This window comes from Brachycentrus maculatus, unplaced genomic scaffold (genome assembly GCF_059751285.1).
Source record: "Brachycentrus maculatus isolate JH-2025_06_01 unplaced genomic scaffold, ASM5975128v1 h1tg000061l, whole genome shotgun sequence".
Classification (NCBI taxonomy): Eukaryota; Metazoa; Arthropoda; class Insecta; order Trichoptera; family Brachycentridae; genus Brachycentrus; species Brachycentrus maculatus.
Window position 1 is genome coordinate 1,944,339 of NW_028280815.1, and position 18,213 is coordinate 1,962,551.

General features: G+C 32.8%; 2 protein-coding genes across 2 annotated transcripts; one reads left to right on the forward strand and one right to left on the reverse strand.

Moving 5' to 3' along the window:
• Positions 1 to 5,525: 5,525 nt before the first annotated feature.
• On the reverse strand, positions 5,526 to 11,218 carry LOC148311567 (transmembrane protein 230). The gene is made up of 2 exons (XM_088256375.1): positions 10,997 to 11,218; positions 5,526 to 8,996 (listed from the first exon to the last, which is right to left on the reverse strand). The coding sequence occupies exons 1-2, from the start codon at positions 11,146 to 11,148 to the stop codon at positions 8,651 to 8,653; spliced, it is 498 nt and encodes a 165-aa protein (XP_088112501.1). The 5' UTR covers positions 11,149 to 11,218; the 3' UTR covers positions 5,526 to 8,650.
• Positions 11,219 to 12,307: 1,089 nt separating this feature from the next.
• Positions 12,308 to 18,173, forward strand: LOC148311568 (putative ATP-dependent RNA helicase DDX55 homolog). Its single transcript, XM_088256378.1, has 6 exons — positions 12,308 to 12,514; positions 12,838 to 13,035; positions 13,476 to 13,673; positions 15,129 to 15,607; positions 16,692 to 16,926; positions 17,531 to 18,173. The coding sequence occupies exons 1-6, from the start codon at positions 12,416 to 12,418 to the stop codon at positions 18,137 to 18,139; spliced, it is 1,818 nt and encodes a 605-aa protein (XP_088112504.1). The 5' UTR covers positions 12,308 to 12,415; the 3' UTR covers positions 18,140 to 18,173.
• Positions 18,174 to 18,213: the final 40 nt, after the last annotated feature.

Below are 18,213 nucleotides of genomic sequence, written 5' to 3' on the forward strand. Positions count from 1 at the left end.
GTTTGTTAAAAATAAATGTAAATCACTTGTATAGAAACGACAAATATGTTGGGTTTATTTTGGCTTCATTTCTCAATTTAGTAAATAATTTGTTTAGTTAAACTTTTCTGTCCAGTTATTGTACTATTTTTACCAGTAGTTTCTTATTTTTCTTTATTAAAAAGCAAACTGTATCTTGCAAATTTTAGGTTACATAAATTTTACTGCTGATCACATACTTTTAACTAATGTTCCGATGAATATCAGATGTCGTTTTGATGCAATTTTAATGTAAAAATAAGAAATATATGATTTATGAAATGAGTCGAGTCTTAGAAGTGAACAGTGGAAGAGGATGTCGCTCATTTAGTGTGCCTTAATAATTTTTATTGAACTGAATGAATATATTTGTTATGTGTTAAAATTATTTCTATAATAAACAATAAGCGATGCTTTGTTTTAATTTTCTTTTGTTTCATTTTCTTTCCTTCTCTCTTTCCCACAACCTGGTTCATATGACCCATATCATTCCTGTTTGGCAAAATGGAAACCTTTATCGGCTTTAAACCCTATAGCAGTGGTTCTTAACCTGGGTTCGATCGAACCCCAGGGGTTCGGTGAGTCAGTCTCCCGGGTTCGGCGGAAGTCAAAACAAACACCCGACTTATTGTACGAAATTATGAAAAATGATACTACGTACGATATATTAATTTATCCAATAAATCTAGTATATTATTTGAAAGGAATATATCAAGATTGATAGCAATTTTTTTTTTTCTTATTAAGGGTTCGGTGAACGCACGTATGAACTCGTGGGGTTCGGTACCTCCAACACGGTTAAGAACCACTGCCCTATATTATTAGAAAAGTCGCTGCAGTTGCTCTAATTGTGAACTTGTCATCACTGTAAAGGTGATATAAAAACTTTTTTTTTTATTAAGATTTTTTTATTTTATTTAAAATTTGGCATTTTTAAATAAAACAATAATATTATATCTGGTAAACTGAACTTCTTTTAATTATATCCAAAAAGAGAATGGAAAATTGGATTACAGTGGAATATCTCATAACAAATTATTGTTCCAGAATCTAACTCGTTATGCGAAACATGTTTTGTTTTGAATGGCGTGGAAGTCCCGGCTTACAAGTTAATGCCGTGAAAAAGGGCCCGTGTAACTCGTTACGCGAAATGTCGCTCGTTAAGGGGGCAACTTTTTAACTTTTTTTTGCTTGTTATGCGAATTACACTTTATGAGAGGTTCCACTGTATATTGATTAAATGCACAGAAAAAATAAAACAGTGGTTTTGAAGTCAAATTATTATTTATTACAAATAAGGTAATTCAAAAATCATAAGAAATTACTTTACAAAATTGAATAATAGTAATAAAATTTGTATATAATATTTTTTTAGTTTGATATAAAATAATCATTTTATATAAAGTTATGTTAATTTATAATAGTATTTCAGATAAAAATTTCAAGATCCAACAATTTTGCTTTTGCAAATATATAATATCATACATATTGGATAAGAATTTAAACCATAAAGGCTTTCCACCAGTGTGTGACAGTATTGCACTTTATACTTTTTTTTCAGAAACAGTATTATAATCTGGCAAAAAAATAATCATTTTCTTTGCATTGCAATAGAAATCTTAGATAGTGAGATGATAATAAACCAAATCAATTTAAATTTTAAAAAATCATGTATAAAAGAATTAAGTGATAACATTTACAAGATCAATAAAACTCATACAAAAAGAAAGGTTATTTTGGTAATTTTACTAATTTTTTTTAAATGTTTACTTATAAAGAAAAGCATATTTTGCATAGTCAAATTTAAAAAAAGGAACCAAGCGTGCAATAACTATCTCACAATGGCAGATGACATACTGCAAAACTTTAGAGTTTTTTGTCAAATTGAATGTCAAAAAATCGAGGAAAAAGTGTTATACTCCAAGGTAAAATTCAATTTGTTGTAAACAAAAAACTGTACCCATATTAGGTAGGTACATAGAAAAAATAGCAATATTCTAAATGACCTAGGTATCGATTACACATGAAAGTTAACATTTTAGTTCGTAGTGTAGATATAACTGCAACTTTATTTCTAATATTTTTGGCATTTTAAACTGATTTTCTATACGTATTGTCAGAAAGTTTTTTTTACTGGAAAAAAGTATGTTACATGGTTAAAGTGATAACTTCTATATGGAATCCCAGTCCAGGACGAGCTAAAAAGAAGAGATAAATATGTATTTTCATATTTAAACAATGAAATCTATGTAATTACAAGCTCCAAGTTTAAGAAGGTGAATATGATAACTCATACTTAATTCATGTAAGAAATACTGCAGAAATGGATTAAGTATGTTATATTATTTGGTTGATTATTACCTTGTGGTTTTAAACCACAGACATTCAAGTGAACGCCAGTAGATACAGTAAAAAATTAAGCGGTTTGAAATGGATTATAGAAAAAATATATAAAAAACGTCAAAAACACCAAAATTTTATTTGTCAATAAAGATGTCTTATTTCATGTAAAATTTCTCCATTTGAAAACATTGTAAGTACAAAGCTATTACAGCATATTTCTCATAATTAAAAAAATGATTACCAATAAGCTCACGCAAAATATGAAAAAAAAACCCTAATATGTAATAACTAAGATATTTTAAAGACATTCATATCCAATATATTCATCGCTTGTCAACTAGAGGCACTAAAGTATGCATTCACAGTGTCAGTCACTCTTATTAATGTTTATAATATATTAACTTACTAGATATTCTGTATTTTACATCAATTTTATTTGTATACTAATGTGTTTAATTGCAATACATCTTATTTTGTGAATAAGTTTGATAGAGTTAGGACTATGAAAGCAAATATGTAGCAGAAAATCTAGAGCCATGCAGACAATACGCAGTGTCAGAATTCAAGTGCAAATTTTAGAAATAATATGGGAATACGATCTCCAAAGGTCTATGCATTGTTACCATATTCCCATTCAAATAGAGCACTTGCTCTCTGACGCCGTGATCATGTTTTTTTTATTGGAAAATAAATTTCACAAATTATTTTATTACAGATTTCAACAATATCATAAGAAAAACAAACAAATTCTTGATGTCAACAAATCTGACTTTATTTTGATCACGAGAGAGAATCACAAAACTTGGAACCTCGGAGTCTACAGACATATTTATGACACCAGTCGGAACTTTTACGCACTGGTTTACGACATTGTTACCAATTTTACAAAACCAAGCATTCGCTATATACATATTGCCAATGTACTAAAATACTGAGTGTACATCATTAAGTGAATTTAGCAAATGATAAATGAAATTACGTTGAATCCTATATTCATCCTGAGTAAAAGATGCCCATTAAAGGATGCTTTGACACAAGGCTTTCCTTATTTCATTGATACATTTATTAAATATTGCACTATTCCAATTAATTCACAATTTTTTATTTATTACAAGTGGAGTCTGGCAAAATATTTCTCTAGATAAATTGTGATATATATTTACAGTCATCTTTAAATAAGAAAGCAAATTAATATGCAAATACATTTCACTAACAGATAAGAATATGGATTCTAATATTCGCAGCTTAATCTGCAAAAACATGCACTTAATTCATTATTCAATTCAATTTGGATTAACTTTAACAAAAATATATAATCGGTTTATCGATTTAAAAGATCTTTTAACACATGAAGCGCCCTTGAAGTGAATTGTTTACAAAAACAGGGCTATATAAGTTGTCATTATAAATTGTCTAAAGTATTGTATTATACAAGAATATTTATTTTTAGATACGGCAATTATGAAGTTACTTTTTAGTACTTAACCATAAATATATTCTCTTAAACTCAGTGCTGTAGTTGAAGGTATATGGGTGGGGTATATGCCATACACCCATATTCACAACCTTCTGGTTCTAAATTCTAAATTTTACCATAAATCAAAAAATCTAACCGTTATATGTCGCATACATGTGCTGTACAGTTTTATTTAAACTACGTATATCAAAATGGGTGTAAATTCAAGGTACAGTGGAAACTGTTTGGAAACTGGAAACCGTGGGCATCTAAATAGTTTTAAAAATAAAAAAGATATCTGCAAGAAACTCGCCCACATTTCACCTATTTCTTGGGAATATACACTATAAGACAATATACTATTACGAGCTATTGATGGGTAGACCAGATTTTTATTAAAACTAACTTACAATATTAACTTGAGAGTACCAATGAAGTAATCTACAGTTTGATTACGAAGCAAATTGTAAGTTAAATAGATACAACTCCAAAACTACATGAGTAAAAAAAATATATAGTAAATTTTTCGAATCGCTTAATACTAGCTGTGCCAAGATTAATAACAGTTATTATTTAATAGTTACAAATGTCTATTTTTGATCTTAATTTTCCAACTCCTGCCTTCATCAGCTTCATTTTTAGTTTGACACGAAATAGCCCCTGGTTTACACCCTGATTTTCTCCCAATGCTCCAAAAAGGAAGACAAATTGATAATAGTATAAGGATTTTTTCACTTAACACGAAGTTCACAACTTTGGGCACTATTATATTTTATTAGTTTGAGGCTATCCCTATATTCAGCAATTTTTAATATTTGTGTTAAAAAACAAGTTGTATCAAATTGTTTTATATTTTGGTCAGGACCAGAATTAATAAACCATAATTTAATTAATTTCACCACTGATTTTCACTGCCATGATATTACATAAAGAAGTGTGTTAATTTCTGCAAAGATTACAACTACAGCACTGTTCATATATTTATAAAATATAAAGAAATACATTGAATCGCGATTATCTTTTATCCATGAGATATAATTGCAGTTTTTAAAACTTTTTTAGAGGGTGCAAGAAATGTGATACAAAATACAAAGTCAATTTTACAAATTGATATACAAAAGCAATTCTAAAGATTAAGTAAGCAAAATGTACAAAACATAATAATGAAATTTATGGGGCTTATTTCCAAAATGCGTATTTCCATATTGACATTTTCTCTTAAACCTATGGACATTATAAAATGCAGTTATAAGTATAATAGTAAATTAAAAATGGATAAATCCAGTTTAGATGGTTGACGCATGAAGATACCTTGTAGACTGTATAAAAAATATTTTATTATGCTTTAAACGGCATGTGATAGATATTATTGGTGTATGAGACATTGTCAATAAGGAAATAGAGCATCTTTGAAAAAAAAATACCCACAGTCAATAATGACTTTTTAAAATATCTAATCTAAACAATTAAATGAAAAAGGGCCCCATTTGACAACCAGTCTGCGTACAATAAAATTTGCTCTATATTTTAAAACATAAGCAAACTTTAAATTCATAATATTATAATCACAATACACACATATTAAATTTGAAAATACAACTTATTAGTATAAAAGATCATCAAAATGTAAACCAAGCCTTTTCACACACATTTTTTCACTTTTTTTAAAATTTATACATAAATAAAAACTTATTATTTAGATTACCTATTTTTTTTTTTATAAATATTAACTATATGGCGACTTAAGCTGGCCAAAAATATTATAGTATAGTAATAAATACGCTAATCAATTTTGGATTATAACCTTAGCTAAACTTAAACATGGATTTACAGAGATCCAAAAATATTCGCAAAACAGTGACTGAGAGAAACGTTAATTTTTATTGCAATTTTAGATTTCACTAATGGGTTCCGGATTGACATTGTAAAACTTACGACAACAAAAAAACTTTGTTATTAAAATTACTAAAATGTTAGTTTTGAATTGAAACCACTATTAGACAAGTAATTGAGATTCAAACTGATAGACGGCTTTCTTCTTCCGAGTCGGACGCATGTTTTCACAACATTCCTCCATATCCCCTCAGCATCCTGCAGTCAGTGATTTTGTATAAAAGGAAGATGTATCATAAAAAAACTCAATCACCCTTTGATGAAGGATTGTTTTTGTCGATTTAACAAATAGGTCAAATCAACAAATTACTTGTTTACTCAACCATAAGCAATTTAAGATGTTTAAATGCTCGCTAATATCAGAAGTTAAAATGTCTAGGAATTGTAACTAATAATAATTGAAATTATCCCTTATCTCTGCACACAGCCAGCAAATTAATATATTATTGCTCGAAATATGAACTTACTGTAGATTTAATAGCAATCTAAAAGTGGAAAAAACTATAAATATTATGTCATTTGTTTTGCTGTTTTGTGCGATGAGCCGAGAGTGCATTTTGCCTGAACGCAACGAAAGGTGGTATGGCAACCTTAAAATAGAAATGTAAAGACATAACAACCAATGTTAAATTCATTGGCAATAAATGTTTCCGATTCATAATTTTTTCTAAGACTACATATTTAAAAAGTTTAAAAAAAAACATATGTACATTTTAAAAAAATAGTATTAACTCTAACAAGATTGTCCGAGAAAATATTATGTAAATACATAATATTATTTAAAACACGAAGAAAAAAAAAGCTTGCAGAGAAAACACAGCTTAAATAATATGATCAATGTTAAACTTAAATCGTAATTAGTCATTTAAAATTAGTAAATTTTATGGGAACTGAATTAGTTCATCGATGTCTTTGGTGACCATTAAAAAAAAATCTTTAAAAAGTTCATTTATTCCGACTTCAATAAGACTCATACTGGATACGTACATAATAGAATAGGTATTTTTTTATCATTTATTTATTTATAAAAGCCATGATGGCAATTTTAATATTTTGATATGAAAGTAAAATTTTATTCGACATTGCATCGCAACATATTTTTATATTGTAACACCCAGATTTAATAGTGTAATGTACTGTTTCAATATACATAATGTCATTTGGCATCCAATACTGCAACCAAAACTAAATATAAATATAATACGTTTTCAGTTTTCCATTTGTCTCTATGATAGCGTGTTTGGCTAATCGTTACATTAAGTCCCAGTCTCAGGGTCCCAGGTTCAATTCAAAAGTGGTTAAAATAAATACGGTAAATTTTGATTAATTGGAATACATCGGGACCGGCACAATGGACCCAATTGAGAGGCTGCTCCGATTGCCGAGGCGAGAGTGTATGGATGCTAATTTTTGGTAATATTTTAGTAACATTAAGGAATTCTAATATTTTCAGATGTCATGGTGGAAGGCAAGGGAAGTGAATTACAGTCTTATTAAGCAAATAAAAATACTTCACAACCAAATCACAATCAAATGAAAAATAATTTAATTAAAATGACTAAAGAAGATAATCGAAAATTTCAAGAAATTTATTGTAAATTATTGATGATTTTGAAACTAAAATAAGAAGTAAATGCAAAAAAAATTGGTTGTGAAAGTTTATTAAGGAAGTTTATTTATAATCTAGGAACTTTAAGTGTAAAACCTGTATTTCATTTTAAAAAATTCAATATTGTGTTTAAACAAGAATTTAAAACACAGTAAAGATTACATATAATTTATAATATACATACATGATTTACAAATGTGGATAAATAAAAAAAAGTGAGAATATTATTCATAAAGATGAATTGGATAACAAATTAACCATAGTTACGAAGTGTTTATTATCTAACGCCATTGCTTATACCGTGTAGAACAAAATGGCTTTATGATTTATACCATAGTACACGTGTGTCGTGCGATTCAGTCAACGTGTCATTACAGGTAGCCTAATGTTTGCTAGAATTCCACCTGGGTTACATGTGCGATGAGACAATATAATATACGAGGTACATTCAACCAAAGGGTCTTCTACGAGTCTTTAAAATGAGAAAGAGCAAACGCATTCACTAAATCATTGTTTTCTTATTTTGCTTCATTTTATTGTCAACAATATGAATACCGGGGCCTGCCAGGAAGATTTTTTTCTAACATTTGTAGACATGATCATGAAGAAAACAGATTAAGCAAAATGAGTTGCTGTGATGACGGTTGTATGTAGTTTGTATTATCATACAAACTACTTAGCATATCATATTTCATCTTTTTGGATATGCAATCTCGTATGGGTATTTTTTACCTATTTAAAACAACAATATTTCTAAATGCCAAGAAGAGTAATGCATCTAAATGAAATTTTCATAATGTAAAATACTAATAATAAACCCTTGGTAGTTAGTTGGATATTTTTGTGCATACGAGATTGCAAAACATATTCATGCCAGCTGAGGATAGTCATCAATTGGGGAATAACTGTACAATAAGCTACATTCCGCGGTAAGGGTAAAAATCTTATTTTAGATATAGTCTGTTTAAATTTAAAATATTTTACACAAGCGTTTATATTAACCTTAACATGTTTCAAAATGATTTATCTCAAATTGGGAGGTTAGAGATTTAAATTTTACCGAGGACTTCTTTCAGAATGTCAGTACATTGGCAGCCTTATTATTATGAAGCAATATTTTCTAACCAACCAAAAAGAGTCTAGGATGAAAACAGTACTGTTTAGCAGTCTCAATTGGTGGGCAGATATAGCTATACCTCATTTGATAACAACCACATTTGGCGCCATTTGACACCACACATGTTTTCTACTAGAAGCACTATATGTCATAGATTTTTAACGCTGGTGGAACTCTAGCGGAACAAATGTGATTAGATTTCCTATCCTTGCGATCATGTGAACAGCGGCAGGTGATAGAAGTCATACCCTCTCTGTCCTCGGGCCGCGAGCCAGATGTACACCACGTGGTACGCCCCCGGCACGAAGCAGATCAGCCCGGCCAGGAAGAACACCGCCCCCTGCACTCCGTTCTCGGGGTCCGCCACCGCGAAGGCCCCCATGCCGATCAGCCCGGTGCCCACCAAGAGAAGCGTGACTGCGGCCAGGACAGTGCGCCAGTTTTCCCGGACCTTGGGATGCTTCCAGCAGTACACGTCTGTGGTCTGGTTGACGGGCAGGTACTCGTGAATTAACGAATCGGAGTCGCGGGATGTGGTATCATCTGTGCATTTATATGTTCTGAAATTGGAAAAAACAATAAAAAAATAATCAATTGGTTTGTCAGTCACTTTGTGGTAAAACCTATTAATTCTTTATCGCATTCCACATCATTTTCAAACACTGTAGTTGATTTTTCAATGTCAAATTGTCAAATACATCAGAATCAAAATCTATTAATATGCAATATGCAGTGTTTGAAAATGATGCAGAATGCATCAAAACACATATCACAATAGATTTTAACAAATGGTGTAACATTTACCAATTAAAAGTTTAAAAAAAAATCAAATCAATTGAAGGTTATTAACCTATAACATTTTTTTTTTTTTGACACTGGTTTTTAACCAGATTAAGTTACAAAACTCTCATTGTAGTAGTATTATTTTAAATAGCTTCTAAGTAGTGCAGAGCAACATTGTAGTAGTGCAGTTCTCATATTTTGTGTATTGTATGCTTACTATGGACACTGCATAGTAAACATTACATGGGGGGAATGTCAGATCAATTCTAAAGCAGATCAGTTAAAAACAAACCCTTGAATTATCAACATATCTACTAATAACAAAAAGTGTCTCTCAATTCGTGAAAAGGCGGAAATTATTTGTGGGATAGAACATGGCGTGAAAAATGCATTAAAAAATGTCATCGTTCTCAGTGTGAACATTGTATTTTTATCTGCATTTAAAAAGAACATCACGGAGTCAAAAATAAATAGGAACTGTAATCGTATGAATTTTGATGAAATTGCTACAATGATTTTGTACTCAAAGAAGCGCAGGATTTTCCAATTTTTATAGGAAAACTGGATTGACAGAAAAAATTTGACATGTCGCGCACTCCTTTCAAGAACGTCATAAATCAAAATACTTGATTTTTCAGGAGAACATTTTTAAAGTTTAAAAATATAATACAATGTATTAAAAATAAATATCAAGCCACTTTTTGAACTTTTTACTGTGCAACAGATCTTTTTAGATAAAATCTGAAGGTTTTTTCTCCATTTGAAAAATATATAGTATATTTTTAAAAAAATAACTAAACAATACATTTTATTCAAAATGCAAAAACAACACTTTCTGCTCTGTAGCGGGTAAATATTAAGTTTAAAATATGCCTCTTTTGCTGGGATAAAGTACATTTTCTGGGCATTCCGAAAACACGCACAACTGAAAATTGACGATTTTCGATTTATGACGTTCTTGAAAGGAGTGAGCGATGTGTGTAATGGGTGAATTGTATGAATGTTTTTTTTTAATTGCGACATATTGTGTTATGTAACCATTCCAGATGACATACTTCATGTGATAGGTATGTTTAAAAAAAATACCTTTTCTCGGATATAACGAGTAACGGTTATAACGAACAAATTCAGTCGGTCCCTTCATCCTCGTTATAACCGAGTTCGACTGTTAATTTTGGTTCTATGCTATTGAATGGGGGCAAAAATAGTGTCCTTTGAAAAAAATTATCATAACATAATTTGTGAAGCTAAAAATTGGCCTCAATATCCTTGATATTTTGATATGTTGGTATTTTGATCTTGATATTTTGGTTACTCAGCTACACCACAAATTCGAAAAACATGAAAAAAAACCTATTTGTCTCAATCCGTAGAGTAAAAATATTTACAATCATATTGTTATAAAATATTCCATCTGTAGCGTGGAATATCCGAATGAAACTAAAAACCATTAGTTTTTGCATAGCAGACACGAATTTATTTAAATGATACACAGCAAAAAATATATACGGCCGATTGTAAATAACAATAACACTTTTTTTACTTGGAAGCGTCACTGATTTCCTTGTACGGGCCGAATGAAAAACATTTAAACAATAATTCAAATATGTGTCACGGAAAGCGGACCATTTTGGGAAATAAACCCACGAATATTTTATTCAAAATGACAATCAAAGATGTAAAGATTTCTGTAGATTAAGGATGTTTTCTTCATTAGAAAGGTAGAGTTCCCATAAAAGCAGATTTATTAGAATCAGTGAAATATAAAGGTCATTACCTGCATGTGCTGTCAGTGTCTCTGAATTTAGCCTTGACGGGCGAGCGGTCAACAGTCGCCCCGTACACTTTTATGGCTTCATCAGTTTCTTCCTCAAAGGCATCGTCGATAGAAAATCGCTTCTCCCGACTGCTGCCGAAAGGCCTCGTCATTTTGAGTCACGTTGATGACGCCGATATTACAAATAAATGCACATTTATGTAAGACTGAATCCACAGGAATAAACAAAGGCAGCTGTCAAAATAAGTTATTTACGCACACGAAAAGTGCGCAGTTGGCATCCCTTGTTTCAAATGATACCAACTTTAATATTATTTTCGTAGGTAGATACGATTAATTTGACGTACGTAAGTACTTGAATATATAAATATATTTTTTTTATAAAATTTACTATAGCACATGAAAATATATTAATTGATGCAATAATTAAATATTCAACATAACTTGCCGAAATCAATATCAAATATTGTATTTACTTCGAATAGTTTTTTTTTCAACCATGAAATATATTAAAAGATAATTGAAGATGTCAAAGAATTAGTGCTGGGCTATAGGGCCATAAGGGATAAAAATGTTGACATAATATGCTAAACAGATGACGCTGTTTTAATTGCCAATTCCCAAGACGATCTCCAGAGGCTGCTTTGTAGATTCCACCTTTCATCTCAAAGATTTACCATGAAAATCTCCATAAATAAAACAAAGAGCATGGTCACTTCTACACATCCAATACAATTCAAGTATTTGGGTGTCGAAGTGTCCAGCAGCAATAACCTGTGCAATGAAGTAAGAGAGCAAGCAAACAAGGCCTCTGCTGTAGTTGGATACTTAAAAAAATTGTATTGAGAAATAAATACATGCTGAAAGAGAGTAAGGTGAGAATCTATAAAACCTGCGTAAGACCGATCTTGACATACGGCACAGAAACAAAAGCCGACACCGCGAGAACAAAATGCCTTCTTTGGACATCCGAAATGAAGACTCTACGGCCCATTGCAGGCCTAACACTTCGTGACAGAGTTAGAAACTCTGAAATAAGAAAAATCTGCGATGTTGAAGATGTTGTGCAATGAGGAAAGACGTTTCTGGAGAAATCATGTGGGAAGAGCGAGTTCGGATCGAGTGGTGAGGATAGCAGTGGACAGCAGCATAAGCGGGATCAGACCCCCAGGAAGACCACCTTAACGATGGAGGGATAGCTGGTCTTCCACCTCCCAGGAGCGGACCGGAGAATGACAGGACATTGTCGTAAAAAAAGAAGAAGAAGAAATATATTTATTAAGAAATATATGGCAATACATTCTTCAAACTGTCAAAGAAATGCGGTGATGAGTTGTGAGGTTATATTTTGGTTACTGTCAACTTGAAAAAAAACATACGTAAAATTCAAAAGTAAGTTAATGTTTGTAAACGTTTAAAATGTCAATCAATAAATGGGAAGACGTAAAGCCACCCCTTAGCGAATGTATTCTTAGGGGAATCGCAAAAATGGGCTTTACGAAAATGACTCCAGTTCAGGTAATATTTTTTTTAATATTTCATATTATACGAAATATTTCATGTCAAATATACAAAACGTAATCTTAGCCGTTGATTTATATCTGGTCCGTATGAATTATACCATTGTACGACATTAAATTTTTGAAGAATTTATCAATTTAAAATAATAATAACAGCTTAGAACTGCTCATACGCAATGGTCTGTTTGGACAGGGTATGTGATGTCAAAATTTAATATGCCAGCCTGTATCATATTACGCTTTTTACACTAAATTCTATATTTAAAAAATCGCTATATTAAAAAAAAACTATTCTTAGTAAAGGTTTTTTTTTATTTTTAGGCTGCTACAATTCCTTTATTACTAACCAGTAAAGATGTCGCTGCTGAGGCTGTTACTGGTTCTGGTAAAACGCTTGCATTTTTGATACCTCTCATTGAGCTATTGCTTAGGAGAACCACCTCGGAGAAATGGAAAAAACTGGAAATAGGTGCATTGGTCATATCTCCCACAAGAGAATTAGCTGCACAAACATATGAGGTATGTATATACAGTAAGAATCCTTAATGCTACTTTAGTATCTCTCTCTCTGGTCTCAATCTTGCGGATTGGCCTGTAGCAACAGATGACATCTCTTTCGCCATTCTCGTCTATTTTCGAAAATCCTCTTCAGCTCCTCATACGTCGAGCAGCCCATGTCTTCGTATAAGTTGCTTAGGTTTTCGAGGCGTGGGCGTCCTCTGGCTTTAGTAAAACACAGTAGTATTCTTCTTTTAATCCTTACCTGCACCAAATGGTGCATAGAGCACTGCATCACATCGGTGCAGTATTCCATTGATCGTTAATTACTTGGAGGCAGGATAATAAGATAATCGGACGGCAGACTGTCGAATTAGGGTCTGAATTAGGGTCGGGGTTGATGAGGAAACCGCCTGCCAACAATATGTTGACTAAACGTGATAAAATTTGTTACATTGCAGGTGCTGGACATATTTCTCAAGCTCCCAGAGCTGAGCCACTTGCGACAACGCCTTCTGGTCGGCGGGGACTCGGTGGATGATGATGTGAAGGGACTCCGCGAGACGGGGGCCCACGTCCTCATCTGCACCCCAGGACGCCTGGAAGACCTACTCACGCGAAGGCCAGATTTCAACCTTTCCATTCATATGAAGAGTCTGGTAAAATATTTTAAAATATAAATTTATAATATTTTTTAGAGAAGATATGATTTAATATGATTTAGTAAGTATTTAAAATATTTTTTATTGAGTAGATATGATGTAATGGTTTACCAAGAATGTAGATAATATTACAATAGACAGGCGCCATGGCGTTGTTGTGTAGACGCTTGACTGTGAAACTTGCGTCGCAGGTTCGATTCCCGCCAATTGAAAAATGAATTCAAGAATGATTTATTTTCAATTGTTCTGGATGTTTGTGATATATTTTTCACGTTTACCTTCCCCATCCTTACTATCCTACCTGCAGACAAGCATCTAAAAAAAGACACTTTGTGGGTTATTCCTTTAAAAAAAAAAACAATGCATACAATAATAACACTTCTGTTAGACTGTTACAACTTTAGCTTTGTCCATTTCATTCTTTTTTATATATTTATTACAGTAATATTTACAATAATTCTTAACCATGGAAGAATCAATTTATTATAAAATAGTATAGTAAAAAAAAATATGTAAAATATAAAATTTACATATTTTTTTTTACTATATGAAGCCTCACTGGGGACAGCCTATACTGAGGTATCCATTTACATTATTCAAAACATTTATTATTTAAATCATTTACACCAGTTTAACTTATCTTATGCTTTGAAATAAATAAACAATAAAAGTATTGTCAGAAATCGTTAGAATGATTGCACTCAATAGAGTATCACTTAATAGGTTAGCTGTTGGTATATCCTAACTACAGTGATGTCCTTCAGCCCAGGTTTCTTTACTTACATCGGCTGTAGCCCATCAAATTCCACTCTTGATTTAAGAATCTGGAGTGCATGACGTTCATGTTAACATTGCATCAATTCGATGCAGTTCCCTAAGCACCATTGGGTACCAATAGTTGTCAGAAGAAGCTGTTGATATGACAGATATCAAATCAAAACCGACTAATGCCAATTACACACTTTGTTACCTTATTTAACACCAAGTAATTAAATTATAATATTTTTTGACATCTCATCAAAGATGAAGAAGAATATGGAAGTCTGGGCATTTACGGGGCTGACGACCGTCATAAGCTGGTATAAGTGATCACTTTACACACGTGTAACATTCACCAATTCTACCCATTATTGACAACCACACTACTCAAATTCTGTATATAACGAATAAATATTGGAAGTTCTGTACATATGAACTAATTTTGAAACATTGTCCTTGAATCACTAGAACTTCACTAGAGACATCTATTGGTGAGATGAAAAGAAGCTTTTTATTGAACAGAAACTCTTTTATTAGTATGTGAGGTCCGAATCCTGGATCACACACATGAGAAACGCCAGAAAATATCATTTTCATTTTTATTATGTAAGCTTATAATTTGACCAGATAATTTATTTTGTACGTATTTGGACACACTCAAAATGTTGTAATTAAATTATTTTTATTTTGCAGGAATTTCTAGTATTAGATGAAGCTGATCGGCTCTTGGATCTTGGATTCCATGCGACGTTGACTACGATCTTCTCTTACCTTCCTCGCCAGCGAAGAACTGGCCTATTCTCCGCAACCCAAACCAAGCAGCTGGAAGACCTCGCCCGGGCCGGTCTCCGAAATCCAGTCCTTGTCAGTGTGAAGGAAAAGGCATCCGTCAGCACTCCAGTACTGCTGGAGAATCTCTACACAGTTGTGGAACCTCAAGACAAGCTTTTGCTTTTGTTGAGGTTTATCAAGGAGCATAAGATAAAGAAGGCGTTGCTGTTCCTACCCACTTGCGCTTGTGTCGACTACTGGGAAACTGTGCTGCCGAGCTTACTGCCCGGGGTCCAGCTCTTGGCTCTGCACGGGAAAATGAAGCACAAAAGGCCCAAGATAATGGAGATGTTTCGAAGTGCCGAAAGGGCTATTCTGCTCTGCACTGATGTCCTAGCCAGGTGTGTTACTCTTTCATCATCTCTGTCCTTGCCCGTCTTAGTGCATAATACATTGGGGATCGAGGGTTTGGAGTTAGAGTTAATATTTCTTCTTCTTTGACTGTACCCAAATAGTGCGTAGACCACCACATTGGATTGACAGTGTTAACTTAATCATTCATTATATGAAGGCAAGGTGGTCCACATCTGAGAGAAGAGTGGAGTATATTTAAACGGATACAAATGAAGTTAATCTCAGAATGAATGAATGAAGAAAGGAATATAGCAGGTAGGAAATGGAAAATAATAGCAATGATAAGAGTGCTCCAGTTGCTTGGATGAATACATTTATACGTGCTCTCAATACAAAAAAAAAAAAACCTTTAAAAAAAAAAATATTTTAATATCATACAATACATACTTAAATTCACTCAAATTAAATTAATTTCTCAATAAAATTATATCAAATCATGTTATCAACTCCTGCCTTGTTTTATATATAACATAACAATTTGTATAGCCTCCCACCAGCCTGATGATGTCGGTAACGACGAAACCCGGTCGCTGGTCAAATAAAAATAAAGTGGAAAAGCTAAAAATATTGGTTTTAATCTAATAATATATTAAAAATGCAATTCCATCACGAAGTGTCAGTGGATAATATAAATCTATTGATAAAATAAATTTAATAGATAAAGAATTTAAAAAAATAAAACAGTTTACTTACATTACATCTTCTTCCTTCTTCCAAACCCTTATCTGCACCCCAGTGGTGCATAGGGCACTGCATCATATAAACACAGTGTTATCTTATTTGTTAATATTTGAAGGACAGGTGATCAGCCCTCCGCTTCAGGTACCAGTCCAGGGTAATATTTAATAAATATTAGAGTAAAAAAATCACTTTATTTAACCCCCCCTGGGAATCGAACCCGGGACTTCCAGAACGGTAGCCGAGCGTGCTGACCATTGCATTACGGAGGCAGATTACTTACTAATATATATTTATATCTCCAAACTTATATGTATGCGCCTTATTATGTGCTCTATCAATACTAATCAATCAAATTGACTTTACTCTGCTGTATCAAATGAAATATTTTAGGGGGGTGGACATTCCGGAGGTGGAGTGGGTGCTGCAGTGGGAGCCGCCGGTCAGCGCGGCGGCCCTCGTGCACCGCGCCGGCCGCACCGCGCGGGGGGGGCTGCCCGGCAAGTGCCTGCTGCCGCTGCTACCCTCGGAGACCGACTATGTGGACTTCATACGCCGGAACCAGAAGGTGGACATGAAACCGGTGCAGCTCAAGGACGGGAACTTCACAGAAGGAGAGAGGAATAAGGTTCTTCTTTTGTTCTTTGCTTATTTCAATGCACACTTCTTTTTTTGGACCTCTATTATCCGAATTGTATATGAACAGGGAGTATTAAACTGTCTCAAGAGTACACATGATTTGGCAAACAATAAAAATGAAACAGCTTAAACAAATATTTATTTACCTTAAGAGATGACTCTGCACATATTGACACTGATAACAATGGTAATACATTTAAACATTTTTAATTAATGTTTTACTTAGTAAATACCACTATTTCTTAAATTCTACTGTGACACGTGTTTCGATACATTCCGCATCATTTTCAAACACCGTATACGGTGTTTGAAAATGATAAATGCATCGAAACGCGTGTCACAGTTGATTTTAAGAAATAGTGGTATTTACTAAGTAAAACATTAATTAAAAATGGACAGATTTTACGATAAAGTGACTGCCGAATCAATTAATGAAAAAATTTTATAAACACCCTATTTTTAATGCCCCGTATCGTGAATATGGAAAATATAAAGCTTGTTGCAGTCAAAAATTTAAACCAACTTTCCGCCTACTCAATATATGTGCACATTCACACAAATACTATTTATTTAATTTAATTTTTCTTTTCCAGGTAATAGCGACACTTCGAAAGCAGCAGCTAAAAGACAGGGCTATCTACGACAAAGGCATCAGAGCATTCGTATCGCACATCCGCGCATACAGCAAACACGAGTGCAGTCTCCTGCTGCAAGTCAAGGAACTACCTCTGGGTCACCTGGCTAACTGCTACGGACTTCTGAAGCTCCCCAGAATGCCGGAAGTAACCCAAAAACACAAGGAAGAATTCAAAAAATTCAAAGACGAAATGGACTTCAATAACATATCTTATAAGGACAAACAAAGAGAAGTCAGTAGGCAAAAGAAACTGGCTATTTTCAAGGAAACTGGGGAGTGGGAAGGAAAAAACAATAAGAAAAAGTTTAAAAAAAGCGAGCCCTGGGAAATTTCTAAATTGAGCAAACTTGATAAGAAAGATAGGCGAAAAGAGAGACAAGATAAAAAAGCTAAATTGAAGGCTCTGGAAGAGACGGGAGTCAAGAAAGCCAAGAAGAGGAAGGCACTTATGAGTAAAGAAGATATGGAAGAACTTTTGAAAGATGTAGCACTGTGTAAAAAATTAAAGAAAAAGAAGATCTCCGATAAAGACTTTGACAAGGAGTTCGGGCTGGATTCTGATTGAATGAATTTGTAATAAAATATATTGTTAAAATGTTACAAATTTTACTTTCATTTTTAAACTAACCTAAATACCCG

Bases quoted from the DNA above. Each gene is read 5' to 3' on its own strand.
- LOC148311567 (XM_088256375.1), bottom strand. From the start codon at position 11,148: ATGACGAGGCCTTTCGGCAGCAGTCGGGAGAAGCGATTTTCTATCGAC. The intron at 8,997-10,996 runs GTAATGACCTTT...TTCCAATTTCAG, and splicing joins GACACTGACAGCACATGCAG to AACATATAAATGCACAGATG.
- LOC148311568 (XM_088256378.1), top strand. From the start codon at position 12,416: ATGTCAATCAATAAATGGGAAGACGTAAAGCCACCCCTTAGCGAATGT. The intron at 13,036-13,475 runs GTATGTATATAC...GTTACATTGCAG, and splicing joins TAGCTGCACAAACATATGAG to GTGCTGGACATATTTCTCAA. The intron at 15,608-16,691 runs GTGTGTTACTCT...GAAATATTTTAG, and splicing joins TGCACTGATGTCCTAGCCAG to GGGGGTGGACATTCCGGAGG.